This window comes from Mauremys mutica, chromosome 1 (genome assembly GCF_020497125.1).
Source record: "Mauremys mutica isolate MM-2020 ecotype Southern chromosome 1, ASM2049712v1, whole genome shotgun sequence".
NCBI classification, from domain to species: domain Eukaryota; kingdom Metazoa; phylum Chordata; order Testudines; family Geoemydidae; genus Mauremys; species Mauremys mutica.
In genome coordinates this window covers 356,731,401-356,750,179 of record NC_059072.1, presented here as the reverse complement: position 1 = coordinate 356,750,179, position 18,779 = coordinate 356,731,401, and the positions used below count along the sequence as shown (strand labels likewise).

At 43.2% G+C, this 18,779-nt stretch overlaps 1 protein-coding gene across 1 annotated transcript in view; it reads right to left on the bottom strand.

Moving 5' to 3' along the window:
- Positions 1–18,779, bottom strand: part of CLPB (caseinolytic mitochondrial matrix peptidase chaperone subunit B) — a 127,749-nt gene that overhangs the window by 41,293 nt on the left and 67,677 nt on the right. Inside the window, exon 6 of the mRNA XM_045023055.1 lies at positions 11,213–11,310. Within this exon, the coding sequence (XP_044878990.1) occupies positions 11,213–11,310 (98 nt within the window). The remainder of the gene's footprint in view (positions 1–11,212; positions 11,311–18,779) is intronic.

The following is an 18,779-nucleotide window of genomic DNA, read 5'->3' as shown; positions in this document are numbered from 1 at the left end:
CTGGGATCCTCTCGGTTACAACACTGTGAAATTTAAGATTTAAATATTTGAAATCATGAAATTCAAGATTTTTAAAATGCCGTGACTGTGAAATTTACCAAAATGGACCGTCAATTTGGTAGGGCCCCAGATATGACCTATTAGACACATACAGATTATTATTACAGTGTCTATGCAGTAAAAGAAGGCATAATTCCCCATATGGGAATAACCAATACCAACATAAACTCTTTTATACCAGTATAACTGCATTCACACTGTGTGTGTGTGTGTACTGCTTTAACTATACTGGTGTAATTAAAACCGGTACAGCTTATGTGTGTAGACAAGGCCCATGTGAGGGCAAAGCCAGCACCATCATCTTCCTGAGACTTTATTTTTCTATTACATGTTTTGCAAAGGTTTTGTGGGGAACGTTTGTCAGGTCCAGGACGGAATTTCTGAGAGACAGAGGGAGACATCTCTGGAATAGCCAACAGTCCAGTAAGACAGGAGAGTCCTTTGGCTCAAGCCCTCACTCTGCCTGATTTGGAGCAGACACTTGACCCTGGGTCTCCCACTTCCCAGTGAGTGCCTGAACCATCAGGCCTGGCTGTTCTGGGGTCGGTCTCTCTCTAGGTTTTTCTCCAAGGTCTCGTTTTCATTCTTCACCAAAAAGACAATACATTTCAAAACCTCGACACTTTTCACAAAATGGAGACAGCAGAGAACAAAATAGAAGAGGAAAATCCATCATTTTATAAAAAACAGAATCTGAGGTCAGGCCAGTATCCTTGCCCATCTATCTTGGTTTTATACTGCATTCATCACTGTAATATCTAGAGCCCCTTCAAGTTTTTGACAAACAGGATCTTTCTTCCTAACCCTACCTGGAAGAAGTTTGTTCAAACAGAGGCTTTTTACAGGAGAGTTTCGGCAGGAGAAGCGCCAGGTTCAGCTACAGACTTCTGTGCTTGGAGGTAGCAGGATTTAGTGAGTGGTGTATTTGGTCCCTTTGTGGATTGTTTGTTTGACTGTTGTTTGTTCGCTCTCTGTGTACAGGCTGCATAGCTGGGCTCTGGGCCCCTGAGTAAGTCCCTGGACCTTTGATCAGCCCAGCTGTTTGAAGTCTCTGCCCCTGGAGCTCAGCTGAGCTAAGCAGGGAAGACGTGGTCACTTGCTAGGCGAACTCGAGAGCTGTGAACAGAGGCCGCTAACAGGGGAGTTATGAAAGGAATTGTGAGAGCCTTTCCTTCCAGGTTCAGCACTGTGTGTGATCTCAAGATGGCCACTGACGGAACAGTGGCAGTGACCGGCAGTGGATGTGCAATGTTCTCTTTCCTGCCTGATGACATAAGGGATTTCCTGGGCATGAAGTGGAATTTGGTGGCTATACTGGGAGGAAAAGATTCTTGAACTGTAGAAAGAGGACCAATCTCAACAGGAACAGGTTGGCTAGAGTAGTCAGGAGGGGGTTAAACTAATAGCAAAAGGGGAGGTAAAAAGTGGGAAGATATGAGCACTCAGCACAAAAATCAAGATGTTGTGAATAAACTTCATCAAGAAACCAAACAACATGAAAAGAAAAAAAAATGGCCTCTACCTTAATGCTAGGATCCTGGGTAACAAACAAGAGGAATTAGAATTGCTCATTTATGAACATAAATTCAATCTAGTTGGTGTTACTGAAACCTGGTGGGATGAGTTGCACAATAGGAATGTTAAAATCAATGGTTCTAACCTATTTAGGAAGGATCGAGCAGCCAAAATGGGATGGGGAGAGGCACTATACCTCAAAAATGGCATTACCTGTTTCTGAGTCACTGGGTAACTCAGAAGAAAATGATCTTGAATGCTTATGGATCATATCCTAACAGATCAAGCATAAGATGGGGTATTAGTTGGTGTCTGCTACATACACCAAATCATACAAGGGAACAGGATGACTGGCTCCTTATGCACCTATCTATAATGTGTAGGAGGAAAAAAAAACCTGTGTGATCATCAGAGACTTCAATTTGAGTGGCATATGCTGGAGGTCTCATGCTACTTGGAATTTCAAAACATTACAGATGACAATTTCCTAATTCAAAAAGTGTTTTAGCCAACATAAGGGAATTCTGTATTAGACCTTGTCCTAACCGACAAAGAGGAACTGACCACAGAAATAAAAGTTAATGGTAGCTTAGGTACAAATGATCATGACTTGATCACATTTATAAGGTGTAAGCAGAATAAAGTCCAGAGTAGTAATATATATACACTTGGTGCTTTAATAGGACAAATTTCATAAAGCTGAAAATAATTATGAGCCAAAAAAGCTGGGAGGAAGAATTTAATCAGGAAACTGTAAATAATTGGGAATCATTTAAGAACACTTTACTAGATGCACCAAAAGCCACAATCCCACTATTGAGGAAAAAGGCTGCACTGGTTACAAAATCAATCTGGTTGAGAGGGGAGGTGAAGGCAGCTGTAAAAAAATAAAAAAATAATATTTAACAAATGGAAAAAAGGTGAAGTTGATGGTAATGAATATAAATCAGAAGTTAGTAATTGTAGAAAATTGGTAAGGGAAGCCAAGGGACACAAGGAGAAAGCCATGGCCAATAGTTAAGGAAATAAGGAGTTCTTTAACTATATTAGGAACAAAAGGAATCCTAACAGTTATACTGGTCCGTTACTAGATGGAAATGGTAGAATTATCAACGTTAATGCCGAAAAGGCAGAAGTGTTCAATAAATATTTCTGTTATATTTGAGGGAAAACAGATGATGTAGTCTGTGGCAGATTTAATCTCAATAAAAGCTTCATAACTATGATTCTAGTCATATTATACAATGATGATAACACACTTTCCATTCCAGTAGTATCTTGGGGGGATATGTTAATCAGCAGCTCCTAAAGTCAGATATTTTAAATCAGTAGGTCCAGATAACTTGCATTCAAGACCTTTAAAAGAGCTGTCTGAGAAGCTCACTGGACTGTTAATGCTGATTTTCAATAAGTCTTGGAACACTGGGGAAGTTCCAAAGGACTGAAAGAAAGCTAATGTTATGCCAATATTTAAAAAGGGTAAATGGGATGACCCAGGTAATTTTTGGCCTGTCAGTCATCAATCCCAGGCAAGATAATGGAGCAGCTGACGTGGGACTCGATTAATAAAGAACAAGAGAACGGTAATATAATTAATGCAAATCAACATGGGTTATGGAAACTAGATCCTGTCAAAATAACTTGATATCTTTATTTGATGAGATTACAAGTTTGGCTGATAAAGGTAATAGTGTTGACATAATATAGAATCATAGGGCTAGAAGGGACTGCAAGGGTCATCTAGTCTAACCCCCTGCCAAGATGAAGGATTTGTTGTGTCAAAACGATCCAAGACAGGATGGCTAGCCAGCCTCCTTTTAAAAACTTCCAATGAAGGAGATTCCACAACCTCCCTAGGCAATCTGTTCCATTGTCCTAGTGTTCTTTCAGTTTTTCCTGAGATTTAATCTGAATTTGCTATGCTGTAGTTTGAACCCATTGCCTCTTTCCTGCCTTCTGTGGCAAGAGAGAAAAACTTTTCTCCATCTTTTTTATGGCAGCTTTTCAAGTATTTGAAGACTGCTATCAAGTATTTGAAGACTGTCCCCGCTTAATCTCCTCTTTTCCAAACAAAATATACCCGGTTCCTTCAGCCTTTGCTCATATGGTTTGCATTACATCCCTTGGATCATCTTTGTTGCTCACCTCCGGATCCTTTTCCAGTTTCTCTATATCCTTCCTATACATTGGTAACCACTATTGGATACTGTTTTCCAGCTGAGGCCTAATCGAAGCCAAGTAGAGTGGTACTATCACCTCCCATGATTTGCATGCCATGACTCTGTTAATGCAATCTAAAATTGTATTTGCTTTTTTTGCAACAGCATTGCACTGCTGACTCACGTTGAGGTTGTGATTCACCACAACTCCCAGATCCTTCTCAGCAAGGCTGCTGCCAAGCCAGTTATCCCCTCTTCTGTATTTGTGCATTTGGTTTTTCTTCCCTATGTGTAGCACCTTTGTTTTTGTAGAATTTCATTTTTTTGTCCCTAGCCCAGTTCTCCAATTTATCAAGATCCCTCTGGATTTTAGTTCTACCCTTCAAAGTGTTGGCAACCCCCTCCCCCCCAGCTTTGCATCATCTGCAAATTCGATCAGTATGCTCTCTATTCCTAAACCCAGGTCATTAATAAAAATGTTAAACAAGACGGGACCCTGAAGAGATCCCTGTGGAACCCCAGTTGAGATGTCCCTCCAATCTGACATCATTCCATTAATAGTACTCTTTGTTTGTGGTTGTTTAATCAATTATGTATCCACTTAATGGTAATTCCACCAAGTCCACTCTTCTCCCGTTTTCTTTTCAGAATGTCATGTAGGACTGTATCAAAAGCCTTGCTAAAGGCCAGGTATATTATGTCCACTACATTCCCCCTATCCACAAAAGCAGTTACCCTGTCAAAGAAGGAAATCAACGTGGTTTGGCATGATTTGTTCTTAGTAAATCCATGCTGGCTGCTAGTAATTACCTCTTCATCTTCTAGGTATTTGCAAATTGAATGTTTTATACATTACTCTAGTAGCTTCCTAGGTATCGCAGTCAGGCTGACGGGCCTATTGTTCTGCGGCTCTTCCTTTTTAAAGATGGTTAGCCCTTCTCCAGTCCTCTAGGACCTCTCCTATCATCAATGAGTTTGTAAATAGTATCGCCAGTGGCTCCTAGATTTCTTCAGCTAATTCCTTCAGTACTCTTGGGTGAATAGCATCTGGCCCCACTGATCATTCAAATTGGTCAGAAGATCTCTGACGTGTTCTTTATCCCGATTTGCATCCCTTCTTTATTTTCAGTGGTACCTTCACTAGTCATCCAGTCACATGTTATTTTTTTGTGAGAAGACTGAAGCAAAGTAGGTACTGAGCAGCTCTGCTTTCCTATCATCTTCCGTTACCAGCTCACCTTCAACACTGGGCAGCAGACCCACACCGTCCTTGATCTTTCTTTTTTGTCTGACATATCTGAAGAACTCCTTCTGGTTGTCCCTTACATTCTTTGTCAGCTAGAACTCATTCTTTGCCCTGGCTTTCCTGATTCTGTCCCTACACACTCATGCTATTCCCATGTATACTTCCTCGGTGACATGCCCCTCTTTCCATTTCCTGTATGTATCCCTTTTGGTTTTTAAATAACTCAAAAGCTCCTTGTGCAGCCACACTAACCTCCTCTGGCTCTTCTTTTCCTTCCTCTGCAGCGGAATAGCTTGATGTTGAGCCTCCATTCTTACATCTTTTAGGAACTACCAGCCCCCTTCAACTCCTTTCCAATTTTCTTCACTGTTCTTCAGTCCCCCCTCCACTGCCCTCCCTGATTCTTTGGCATGCTGTGCCCGCAGTACCAAATCCTGACTTCCATCCAGGAAGTCTTCATTTTCTCTGATGCAATGCAGGGTCGATACTTGGACCTCCAGTCCTCTGACCTTTGCTTCCAGTATGGAGACCAGCTGACACTTCGCACAGACCAAGTCACTTCTCTTCTCTAAGAGAAAGACACACATGGCACATCCTGTGCAGGTCATAACAGCAGATCCCTCACTATCCATTTTTTCTACCTTGTAATGTATCAAGAGCCTCCTCGGATAATGTATTTACTGCTTGTAGAAGCCTGAAAAGCAGAAACTCTGTAGGCACTCCCCCGTGGCAAACGCCCACACAAACTCCCTCTGTTTGGGTCTTCTCTCTTCGCTGCTCACTAGGTTCGCAACATACTTAAGACTTCTGTAAGGTATTTGATTTGGTACTGCACAACACATTGATTCAAAAACAAGAATGACATAAAATTAACATGGCACACATTAAATGGATTAAAAACTGGCTAACTGATAGGTCTCATAATGTAACTAATTGGGGAATCATCATCAAGTGGTCCCAGAAGGGTCTCACAGGGATTGGTTCTTGGCTCTATGCTATTTAACATCTTTATCAAGGACCTGGAAGAAAACATTAAAACATTACTGATAAAGTTTGCAGATGACACAAAATTGGGGGAATGGTAAATAATGAAGAGGACATATCACTGATTCACAGAGATTTAGATCGCCTGGTAAAGTGGGTGCAAAGAATGTGTGTTTTAATATGGCTAAATGTAAATGCCCTATATCCGGGAACAAAGAATGTCAGCCATAGTTACAGGATAGGGGACTTTATCCCGAGAAGTAATGACTGAAAAAGATGTGGGGGTTGTGGTGGATAATCAGCTGAATATGAGCTCCCAAATGTGATGCTATGGCCAAAGAGCTACTGTGATCCTGGGGTGTATAAATAGGAATCTCAAGAAGGAGCAGAGAGTTTTATTTCACCTCTGTATTTGGCACTGGTGTAACCACTGTTGGAATCCTGTGTCCAGTTCTGGTGCCCACAATTCAAGAAGGAAATTGATAAATTAGAGAGGGTTCAGAGAAGAGCCACAAGAATGATTAAAGGATTAGAAAACCTGCCTTATAGTGATAGATTCAAGGAGCTCAGTCTGTTTAGCTTAACAAAGAGAAGGTTAAGGGGAACTGAGTACAGTCTATAAATACCTACATGGGAAACAAATATTTCATAATGGGCTCTTTAATTTAGCAGAGAAAGGTATAACACGATCCAATGGCTGGAAGTGGAAGCTAGACAAATTGAGACTGGAAATAAGGCATACATATTTAACAGTGAGAATAGTTAGCCATTGGAACAATTTACCAAGAGTCACTGTGCATTCTGACAATTTTAAAATCAAGTTTGGATGTTTTTCTGCTCTAGGAATTATTGTGGGGAAGTTCTCTGTGTCATTCAGGAGGTCAGACTAGATGATAAAACAGTCCCTTCTGGCCTTAGAATCTATTAATTGTTTGTTTTGTTTTCAATTTAACACACTGAAGTCTAAAATTTGGGGGCAGAAGCAAAACTCTTGCTCCAAAGGCCTGCAATGTGGTGGAGCTGATGTTCCAAGAGAGGGCTGGGCTTGTGCCCAGACTAGTTGGATGAAGTACAGCACTTCTTCTGCCTTAGAAAACGACTCTTAGCCACAAGGGTGATGACAGGGCAAGGACTGCAGAGGGTCACGGAGACAATGACATAGCTGATGACAGCAACCTGCCGAAGTTTTGGAGGAAAGACTGAAGTGCTGGGACCTGCCTTCATTAGTTCTTTTGGTGTGACTCTGTCCTGTGATTCTAAGAGGCACCGCAAAGACCTTGCAGCCCAGGAGGGTGTGGGGTTCCAGGGGCTTTAAACCAACTTTCTGCCCTCCTAATTTTTGGCTATTCCAGGGCTGGAGAGGCCCCTGGTGTAACTCAGCCCTGGACTTCTCTATGGGCTGCAGCACAGCTCTGAATGTCTGCAGGGCTGTGGGCTGCAACAGGACTCGCAACACCCCCCCATCCCTGGCACTCTCCCTACACCAGCACCAGTCCTCAGGAGGCAGCCTTACGTCTGTCTCATCGGTGTCTGTGCCAGAGGACTCCTCCTCCAGTCTGAACTGGGGATTTTAGAGCCCCTTCACACTGCTCCAGCCTTTTTACCCACAGAGGGGCTGGAGTGGGGGGTCAGGATCTCACTCTCTGTTTAGTAGCAAGACATAACTTTCACTGATTTTTGACACCAACCATTTTTCTCCCTGTGCACGACTGGACAAGGCTCCCTACAAAGCAAGTCATAATTGTTCCTTAATCTGCACTGCTTGCCTCCTTCCTGTCACCCTGAGACCAATGAACGCCCATGATCAGTGACTGGGGCAGTCAGTGAAAGCCAGGGCTCATGCAATGCGCGGCCACGCATTGTGTTACTGCTACACTGGCACTACCAGAGAGGAAACCACAAAGAGAGCCTGACCTTGTTTCCATTTGACTTTAGTCAAATGTTCTCTGGGCAGGTAACCAGCCACCAGTGAAAGTGACACCCCATTACACGACGTGAAGTGCTATGAATGGGGACTGTTTTCCTCCTCCGATAACTGATCTCTAGTTCTTCTGATTAAACTTTTATGGAACATCATTGCCATGTAAGTGGATTACACCAGTGTTACGTGCTCTGAAAGAGATGCAGAGACTGATACTCTGCTCTTCTCATGCTAGGCAGGAGGCAACAAAGCTCCTAGGTTCACCTGGGCTAAGAGGTTCTTGTGACATAGTGCCAAATGTAAAGGAGGAGAACCCATCTTTTTAATAAGAGACGCACTTTATTAGCTTTGTCAGACCTCACCTTGAGATAGCAATCCCTGGCTCCCAGTTGCTAATACGAGCCTGGTAATTGTGATCACTGGCTTTTATTATTCTTTATCCAGTATGGCACCCCTCCCAGCCATGATTTCATTTACGGGAAAATATTCAAAGAACAGAGGTTCAAAAGCACAGCTGCTGGTGAGGCTGAATGTCTGCAGAGAACCTGGGCATGTGTAGGACACAACCTCTTTTACATTACAGGAAAAGGAATTAAAAAAATTAAATAAACTAGGATTATATATTTGTTTTCAGCTGGAAAACGTGTCAGGGATACAAACTAAGCTATTTAAGTAATGGCAGTCTTTGGAGATTTTGGGTGGCCGATCATTCATATCATGGGCCAAATCTATTCCTGGAGTAACTCTGTTACAGCAAGGATTAATTTGGCTCGAGATAGTTGCTTCTTATGAGGTTATTAGGATCCTGCTCTATCTTTGACTGTGCGACTCCATGGATGGACGCTCTGCATAGGGATGTCCAAAACAGAAAGGGCATGGCCTGAGAAGAAGCCATCAGGAACACGGGGGCCTAGTGGTTTAAGAAGATGTCTGGGATACAGGAGATCTACGTTCTAGTTCTGGCTGTGACAGGGATGTGCAGCTTTAGACAAGCCTGAAGTCACCAGAAACATTGGTCAGTACTGGCTTTCCTACTGGCAGTCTCAGCAGAGAGGTCAAGAACAGAACTGGCACAGCGACTAACTGAGTTGAGGCACACCATCAAGCTAATGTTGGGAAAGATGCCTTCATTTCCCCTATTCTGGGGATAAATATAAGGACTTCAGTCTTCAGGGCTGTTAATCTGCCAGCTTTCACCAGCAGTAAAAGTCACACAAGAACCTGGCCTCTTTACCACCTATTTACCTACTTTGGCCTATCCCTTTGCACTTAGCCCTGTCTGTTTGGCAATACATTCAAGTTTCATTAGCTTGTTTAGCAACATGAATCAGCTGGTCTATACACAAAACAAGATTCTTATAACAATGCACAGAACTCTTTTTAAAAACAGATTTAAAAATACATATGAAAACTCCTTGTTACTCTGTCACCAGGATATGTAAATAAAATATATGTGATATGTCTATCTGGTGAATAGTCCTGTCAATTCATTCTCCAACTGTGATTAAAATGAGAAATAAATTCTCAAAGACTCTCAGTGGAATGCAGATGCAGGAGTGGGAATGTAACCCTGCTACCACCACATCCCCCTCAGCAGAATATTCATCACAAACCAGCTGCACCGACTTATGTTTTATATATACCCTGAATCATTTTCATCAGCAACCTCCACATATATTTATCTCCTCTCTCTCCTCCATCTACTCACTCGCTGACACTGGACTCCAGAGGCCATTTAACCAAGAGATGATTTTTTTCTCCTCTCAATGATTTAAGAATTTTGTTCTCAACATTTCTGTTTTAAAACTTCCTAAGAGCAGCCCTGACTGTTACAGCTCACTCCAAGCAATGCCCTGGGCTAATACGGGAAGCACCAGTTCTATGGGGAAATGCCACATTCAAGCTCTTCCTCCTTGTAACAGCAGTGCATAGAGTTAGAGGGCGCGGCATTAGTCTAGTAGTTAGAGCAGGAGACTAGTGGCCAGGAGACCTGGCTTCTACTCTTAGCTCCACCAAAGACTTCCTCTGCGACCTTGGCTCTAGGTTTGACCATGGACAGTGAATGTGGTTTTACTTTGTCTACACTAAATGTTAGGCTTTGCTTAAAACCATGTAATTAGCAGGCTAGTTAACACAGTTTAACACACCTCTCATTTTCCCGGATTAGACAGGTTTTTAGGCCCACATCTTCAAGACGGCAAATTCAATGTCTAAAGCTGGGTAACCAAAAATGGAGGCATCCCAAATTAGAGGCCACTTTTGAAAACATGGGCCTTAACCTGTATGGACCTCAGCTTCCCTATCTGTAAAATGGGTACACTGATACTTACCCACTGCACAGGGGGGTTGTTAAGCTTAATGCACTGGGTGACTTGAGATTCTGGGAAGAACAGCACTCCAGAAGGGCAAATCATTATTACTACTTCATAATGATGTCATTACTATTTTAATAAATACTTGTACCTAATAGCTTTAAATGCTGTTTAATACGGGCATCAGTTCTCCCTATCTAATGACCAGGAGCTTTATCATTACAAGGAAGAGAAGAAGGATGGAGGAGATCCAAGTTCAATTCTCTGCTCTGCCAGACTCATCTGTATGACCTTGGGTAAGTCACTTAGCCTCTCTGTGTCTCCATTCCCCCATATATAAAATGGACATAATGGCACTGCAAGCATCCCCCGCTCCAGGCCTATTCACTTCCTGGACCCTTTACTGCAACTGCTGATGTCAATTACTGCAATTGTGGGTTTTTTTCTCCCCTTTACAAACACACCCTTGTCAGTATGTATGACTCCACTGTATCAAGGGAGAAAATGACTCTGGGAGAGGTTAGGTGAACGGCCCAAGGCCATTCCAGAAGTTAAGACCGATGCTTAGGAGTTCCCAGATCCCAGTTCTGAGACTCCAGCGCTAGGTGAGACCTCATAGAAGGATCTGTCTTGAACTCACAAATCCCAGGCGTTTCAGAAGAGAAGATGGAGACAGCAATCTGATTTTACCATACTCTGCCTAGAGGCTACTGGGGTAAGCAGGCAACAGGTGATCTTATCTGTGGTATGCAGCTCAACGATAAGCCACGAAAAGCAACACAAGGGGCAGAACAGGCAGCCACAGATATATCTGAAGATAATTTTAACACTTTTGAGTTATACATCATATAACTAAGTCATTTCTGAAGATACCCTGTATGTCATTCCAGAGACACCGAAAGGATCAGAGATGTAACCATGCTAAGATATCCTTCCAGAAGGCGCGTAGGGGCTGGAACAGGCCCCCTTGTTGAAGCCTGAAGAGGAAATAGTAAGTCACCTGAATCAGACTCACCTTTGTTTCCGAAGCTTTCAGAAGTTTCATGACCTCCCCGTCACGGGCATAATCCAGTGGTGTGTGCCCCATTTCATTCCTCTGCAGGGGGCTGGCACCTGATCGCAGGGGGAAAAGGAGGGATCAGAGTTCAAACATGGGGCAGAATAAACATGAAGCACAACTTGCAACCCCCACGCTCTCCAGTGTCCTCTTCTAACCTTTGCTCTGAAGGGTATTCAGATCAGAAAGGGACAATGTACAACCAGCACACGTAAGGATGTCAGGGGAACAACAAAAGGAGAGTGTCACTGTAACAATCAGCTTGGCAGGGGAAAGCTGTTGTGATGATGAAAGCACATGGAGTGCCCGAAACAAAACATAGCTTCATAAAAGCACCAGCTATGGCAGCTCCATGGAACTACTGCAATTTCAATTGGATACGGTATTCTTCTTCACTTCCGGGTCTGAACTGTTGTCTAGGATTGCTGTGGCCTGTTTAACAGCTGCTGCCTTCTGCCACAGAAGTGACTGCATTTCAGCAGTGGTTCTTCTTCATCGGGGCAACTAATCTCTTTGTGAGTTACAAAAACAGTCAGAGAGACTCCGATAGGCACCCTCATGAAAGAAGCTCTACATACAATGTCCTAACTCTGAGAAAGCTTCCCACCGCCCCATCACCATCTGAACCAGACTGAACTAGGGATAGCAAAAAGGTCAAATCAACTGATCCCCAATGCCTTGGTGGCATGGAGGGCAAAATATGGTCCACTAGCTATGGTGGTCCAAGATTAGGATTGGCAGATGTAATAAGGATGTCTAGGGAAGTAGTCAATGATACAAGCATCAGAGACCTCAGTGTATCCTAGCATTTCACGATATACTTGCAAAGGCAGAGATACATCTCTCCAACCAGAAAACAAGGGCTACGAAAATATCCAATCTGCCTGTAACTCAAAGCTCTGAGGCTCTACCCAGCAAGCTTGAATGAACTAGCCAGTCAATATCTTCTGAAATGAGAGTGGTCTGTGAAACCCTGACAAGCAGAGACGTTGTGTGGATAAAGCACAGAGGGCCTGGAGCAAGGGATTCCAGAGTTCTACTCAGTGGCTCTGACAACGACTCATTGTCTGTTTGCCCATCTGTAAAATGGGGATAACATTTACAGGGGTACCTGGGAGGGGTAGACTGTAAATATCTGTACAGTGCTAAGAAAAAATGCAAAGCACCAAAGCAGTATTATGCCATCCCCTCAACTAGACCAAGCTTTTATAAATATTGCCCTTCTTTCCTTCCCACTAGTCTACATGGGTTATTTGGAAGAGCAAACTCAGAAACGAGCACTCGGTTGCTTCAATTAACATATACTGATGAGGCTCTATTTTTGCCTCTACAATGTAGTCTGCCGCACAAAGCACACTATCCGCACTCAGGAACAGTGAGCAGCAATCATATTAAACTGAAGAGCTGTCGCTGAGAGGGCTCTTTGCTATCACGAACTGGAGAGATTAGCCATTTTTAAGCGCTGGCATCGGGGATCTATATTTGCTTACAGAATGAAAAATGTGCTCCATAAACATTCGACACAGAGTAATTTCTATTGCAAGCCTTGTCATTGCAAATAAAGAATATGACTGGGACAGGTGAGATTGTATACTGCCTGGGCTGGCCACTCAATATCTTTTAAAGAGACAGTGGCCCCAAAATGCACCTGCAGCCCTGATGTTTTTAAAAACACCTTCAGTTTGTGTTAGTTTGGGCAGGGAGTGGGGAAAAGTTTTATGGGCTCTCCAAATGAAGATACCCTGGAGGCCAGGTCTGCCTTCATTTCAGGAAGGCCGAGGGTTTCTTTTTGCCCTGGATCTATCAATAATGGCTATCCAATATTGGCCTAATCCCCCTGTTAATGGCTTTGATGACTTGACTAATTGCCGCAATAATTGATAGAACCTGACTCATACAACTGGTCGATTTCACCTCAATAAAATATTACGCTTTAATAAATAACAGTGTCACTCCGTTTGCTAATAGAACACAAAAGTGGCTACTAGTTCATAAGGGCCCTGGCCTGACCTTCCTTCGCCTTCCCCCCTTCTGCCCCCCTCCCTCCCCACAAGCCAAGCAGCTGGCCCAGAGAGCAGAGCCTTTTGGACAGAGCAGTCTTGGCAATCTATTGTGTGCACCCTGAGAGGGCTCCAACCTTTAGATCCTTAATAGTAGGCAATTTGTCACCTCCCACTAGCTGTCTCTAGCTGAGGATCAACACCTGGGCAACACCCCAGGCTGTGCAAGGCACCCACCTCCCCCTTCCCCTGTTCATATTAGTAGGCTCTAGCTTATAATATTTGATAAATAGCATGCTAGTTCACTCCTAGCATCAGTGCAGCAACGAGGCACCGGAGCAGCTGCATAAGGTCACTCATTGGGGAAATATGTTTCTGTCAGTGGTATTGAAAAAAGTTTAGTGGAGTGACAGGTCTCAATTTTTCAAATTTTATTAACTCCATCCTCTTAACAATTTGTCTTGAATTCCTTCAGATTCCAGATAACTGTCAATAGGGCTCAGGATGGGTGGGTACCGGCACCGCACAGAATTATGCTGTTTTATTCGGTGGCAAGTTTTTAATAGCTCCTAGTGGGGGGAAAATGCCACATGAAAAGGACAATCCTATGCACAGAATGTAGGAGAGACTGAAGCTTTCCCAAGCTTCCTGCAAAGATGGGAGTGGGCAGGGGTTGGGGCAGATAAGGATCTTTAGTGGTGATTTTATCGTGACTTTCTTGTCTAAGTCACAAGCTGCTGAGATGGGACCCAGCAACATGCCTGAGCATTGGTACCAATGTCTGGGGTCCATTCCCAGCTCTGCCAGACTCCAGGCAAGACCTTGGGGCAAGTCATTTCTGTTTCTCTCTCAATACCTGTTTCTTCTGTACAATGGGGATAATACTTCAGCACCTCACAGTGATGTTATGAGGGGCTCAAACAACACTGATGGGGCTATATGTACATCAGTAGGTAATTACTTTTCTGGCAGAGGTGGACAGAGGAGAATAAATTGCATTAGTTGGAACCTGGCACACAGTATAATTGGATGTTCTGCGAACTATCATACAGACTGCAGTTCTACGAATGGACCTAGTCCAGACCTCCTCTCATTGTTCTAGTCCTGACGCGCTCTTTCATAGATCACCCTTCTTTGGTGTCCGTGACATGGATGAAGTATCTGTTGGGAATCATCACGAGACCATCCCTGTCCTGGTGCCGTTAGTGAGAGCTGCTGTTTGCAAAGAAGCCTGAACAGAATAATTAAAATTCAGGGGAGCCACCCAAATGAGACACCCACTAATCCTCCTTTCCTTTGTTCATGCACCAACTGAAGGCATCACAGGACGATAATGATAACTATTGTAACCCACACAACTGTCAGCAGAGCCACTGTGGTACAAACAGAACAATCATCTTCACCAGCTGGCAAAGGCTTTTAATTTTCACTTGTATAACATAAACTCCAAGGTAAAAACCAGACTGACAGAAGCAGAGTCACTCATTTCACAGTCAGGGCTTCCTGCTATTGTGCAGGTGAGGCGAAAGCACAAGGAACTCTGGCCCCCTCCCCCCCAACCCCGGTGCCACTTCTCCGGGGTTAGCCAGAATCTCCTTGGGGAGGGAAGTCCCTACTCCTGACGATCTCCCAGAGCATTAGCTGTCTGAAATTGGGCAGGGAGAGGTAGCTTCACCATGAACGGCTAGGCATACAGCAGGGAGCACACTGCCCCCTCTCTGAACGGCTGGTGCAGCTCCCAGTCGGGTGTGTGCTGCCAGGTGTCTTTCTAGCTGAATTCCTCCTAGGGACCCAACCCACAGCACAGCTTGCAGGCACTGCATCCCAGCACGCTTGGTGGAATTCAGGGCAGAATTCTGTTCTAAGAGAGCAAGGTTTTCCAGGGTCAGGTCCACAGTTTCTTTCGGGCAAACACAGTTCTCTTATTCCACACAGAACTGGGGAAACCTAAACCTATAAAGATGGATGCTGCTGGGGATGCCCAAGAAAGACACACTGAATGCCAGTGCCTCTTTCTGGACCCACAGCCAGCTCCTCAGACCTGACAGACACTGAAACTAATTACATGCACTGCCCACACACTCAGGTGTGCTAAAACCAATTTGCCACTACAGTTACTTCTCTCCAAGGCCTTGTTTTGAGCACCAAAATAGCCAAGAATTCGCCAGGAGATAGCAGCCCGTATTACTTGCTGGGGATTACACAATGTCATCAGCCATCAGCTTTGACAAGCAGTGACATTATTATTGCTCTACATGGCTAGTTAAAGTAATATACAAAGACTTCTGTCCTCCCGAGTCCTCAGTGATTGAATTAGCATGATCACCCTTTTTTCCAGTAAAATAAACCTGTTTTTAAATCAATAAGGCACAAATATTTCACAGGTAGCTTTTAACATACAGTATTAACATTAAACAGCTTTTGCTGCCATAAAGTAGCCACTGCAGACCCGTAATCCTATCAAATTTGGGGTGTTTTGGGTTTTTTTTGAAAGATAAAAGGACCACATCATGGCCAGATCCTCAGCTGGAGTAAACTGCTGTAGCTCCATTTATTTATTCCTGCTAAGAGTCTGGCCTTCTTCCTTCAAGTGATGCTTCCAGCAGCTTGGATTTCACTGGGTACACACACACCGTAGGAGATGTGCATATCCCATCAAGGGAAGATATGGGGTAAAATTTTCAAGAGTGCCAGAATGATTTAGGACCTGTAGGAACATTTGACTATTACACCCTAGATCTTTTAGAACCCATCCCTGCTTGTCCTTCACTTAGGCAAAACTCCTGTAGATGTCCATGGGTATTTTTCCCCACTTAGGATTCCACTGACCCCTCTCAGTGTATTTACATATCAAGGCAAATTCTGCCCTCAGTTGCACCCAGGAAAACACCAACTTCCATAGGATTACACACAAACGTCAATGAGGGCAGAATGCAGCCCAAAGACAAGTGTCTTCTCTCCCCTACACCTTGTTTTGTCTGTTTCCTCATAAACCAGTTCCAAACCCACATTTTGATTTGACAATAAGGGCTTGACCCTCAGCCGGTACTCAAGGATAAATCTCCCATTGAAGTCAGTGGGAGCTCATCAAGTAAGGGATGAAGGAGAAAGCCCCAAGTCTCTGACATGATTTATACAGGTCCTCATGTCAGGGCATGAGAGAGACTCTGACATTTCTCTTAAAGCATCTTTCCAAAGACCCTTCCAAGGAAGCATGAACCGCAGAAGGAAGAAATACTGGAGGTGAACCACTGGCTGCACAACTAGCTGAATGTATTGGTTTTGTGGCACATTGGGCCACATTTCAGTCAGAGCGGGTGCTATATAAACAGGAAGGCCTGAATCTCATGGGTAGAGGACTCAATTTCTCCGCTGGAGACTAGCTGGAGCAGTCAGGAAGGTGTCAAACTAGAAATGCAAGGGGAGGATGCTAAGAAGGCAAATGTGGTACAAACTCAAACTCAGCCATGTCATGGACAAATTAAATCAATGCAACAAAGAATCCGAAGAGAAGACTTTTTTTTCCAATGATTTATATACCAGTGCCAGGAGTCTGGGTAGCAAGCAAGAGGAATTAGAAATTCTCATTGATGGGAAGAAATTTGATATAATTGGCCATTCTAAAATCTGGTGGGACAATCTGCTTGATCCAAATGTTACAATCACGGGTTATAATCTGTTCAGGGAGGATAAGGGGAATAGTGGCACTCAACATTAAAGACATTAATACCTGTTTTGGAGTTATTGATAGAAGTGCAGTGTGCTGAATGCATATGGATCAATGAGCTAAGAAGGGAGGGAGTACTGCTGGGGGTCTGGTCTATACAGAAGTACTGAATCAAACCAGGATGAGTTATTCCTGCTATACCTCTCTGTTTTGTGTGGAAAACCAAACTGTGTAGTTATGAGGGACTTGAATTTGGGAGACATATGCTGGAGGTCTCATGCAGCCACTAGTAACACATCATTAGAGCTTCTAGGAATTATAGATGATAATCTTCTAATGCAAACGGGTATTGCACCAAACACAATATAACTCTGTTTTAAGAACATAACATAAGAACGTAAGAAAGGCCGTACCGGGTCAGACCAAAGGTCCATCTAGCCCAGTATCTGTCTACCGACAGTGGCCAATGCCAGGTGCCCCAGAGGGAGTGAACCTAACAGGCAATGATCAAGTGATCTCTCTCCTGCCATCCATCTCCATCCTCTGATGAACAGAGGCTAGGGACACCATTTTTACCCATCCTGGCTAATAGCCATTAATGGACTTAGCCACCATGAATTTATCCAGTTCCCTTTTAAACGCTGTTATAGTCCCAGCCTTCACAACCTCCTCAGGTAAGGAGTTCCACAAGTTGACTGTGCACTGCGTGAAGAAGAACTTCCTTTTATTTGTTTTAAACCTGCTGCCTATTAATTTCATTTGGTGACCTTATTATGATGGATAAAGATGAATTAATCATTGGACTGGAAGTTAGTGGTTGCCTAGTGACAAGTGATCATGATCAGATTACATTCCATATGGGTTAACAGAAGATAGGTCCAACCAGCAATACATGTACACTTTGTGTTTCCAAAGGGCTAATTTCCTGCAATTAAAAACGCTGAGGAAATTCATGAGCAAAATTGATTGGAAGGAAAAAATTAGACAGAAAAATTAAAATGAAATTTGGGAGTTCTTTAAGAAGAAATATTAAATGACCAAAAAGCCAAGATTCCACAATCAAGAAAGAAGACAACTTTGCCTAAAAGCTCATCCTAGTTCAGTGGTGAAGAAAAAACAGCAATTAGAAACACAAAAGCAACATATAACAAATGCAAAGCATGGGAAATAGATAGCAAGTGATACAAATTAGAAGTTAAGAAGAGTAGAAAACTGATAAAGGAAGCTCAAGCCATCAGGGAAAAATCCATGGCTGGCAGGGCTAAGGACAATAGAAAGAAGTTTTCTTTAAGTATATTAGGAACATCTTGTCTAATAGCCATTGAAGGCCCTATCCTCCATGAACTTATCTAGTTCTTTTCTGAATGCTGTTATACTTCTGGCCTTCACAACATCCCCTGGAAATGAGTTCCACAGGTTAACTGTGCATTGTGTGAAGAAGTAATTCCTTATGTTTGTTTTAAATCTGCTGCCTATTAATTTCACTGGGTAACCCCTTATTCTTGTGTCATGTGAAGGGGTAAATAACCCTTCCTTCTTCACTTTCTCCACACCATTCATTATTTTATACACCTTGATCATATCATTCCCCCACCTCGTCGTCTCTTCTCCAAGATGAACAGTCCCAATCTTTTTAATATCTCCTCACATGGAAGCTGTTCCATACTCTTGATCATTTTTGTTGCAGTTCCCTGTACCTTTGCCAATTCTAAAATACTTTTTTTGAGATGGGGCGACCAGAACAGCAAGTAGTATTCAAGATGTGGGCATACCATAGATTTGTATAGTGGCATTATGATATTTTATGTCTTATTGTCTATTCCTTTCCTAATGGTTCCTATCAATTAGCTTTTTTGAC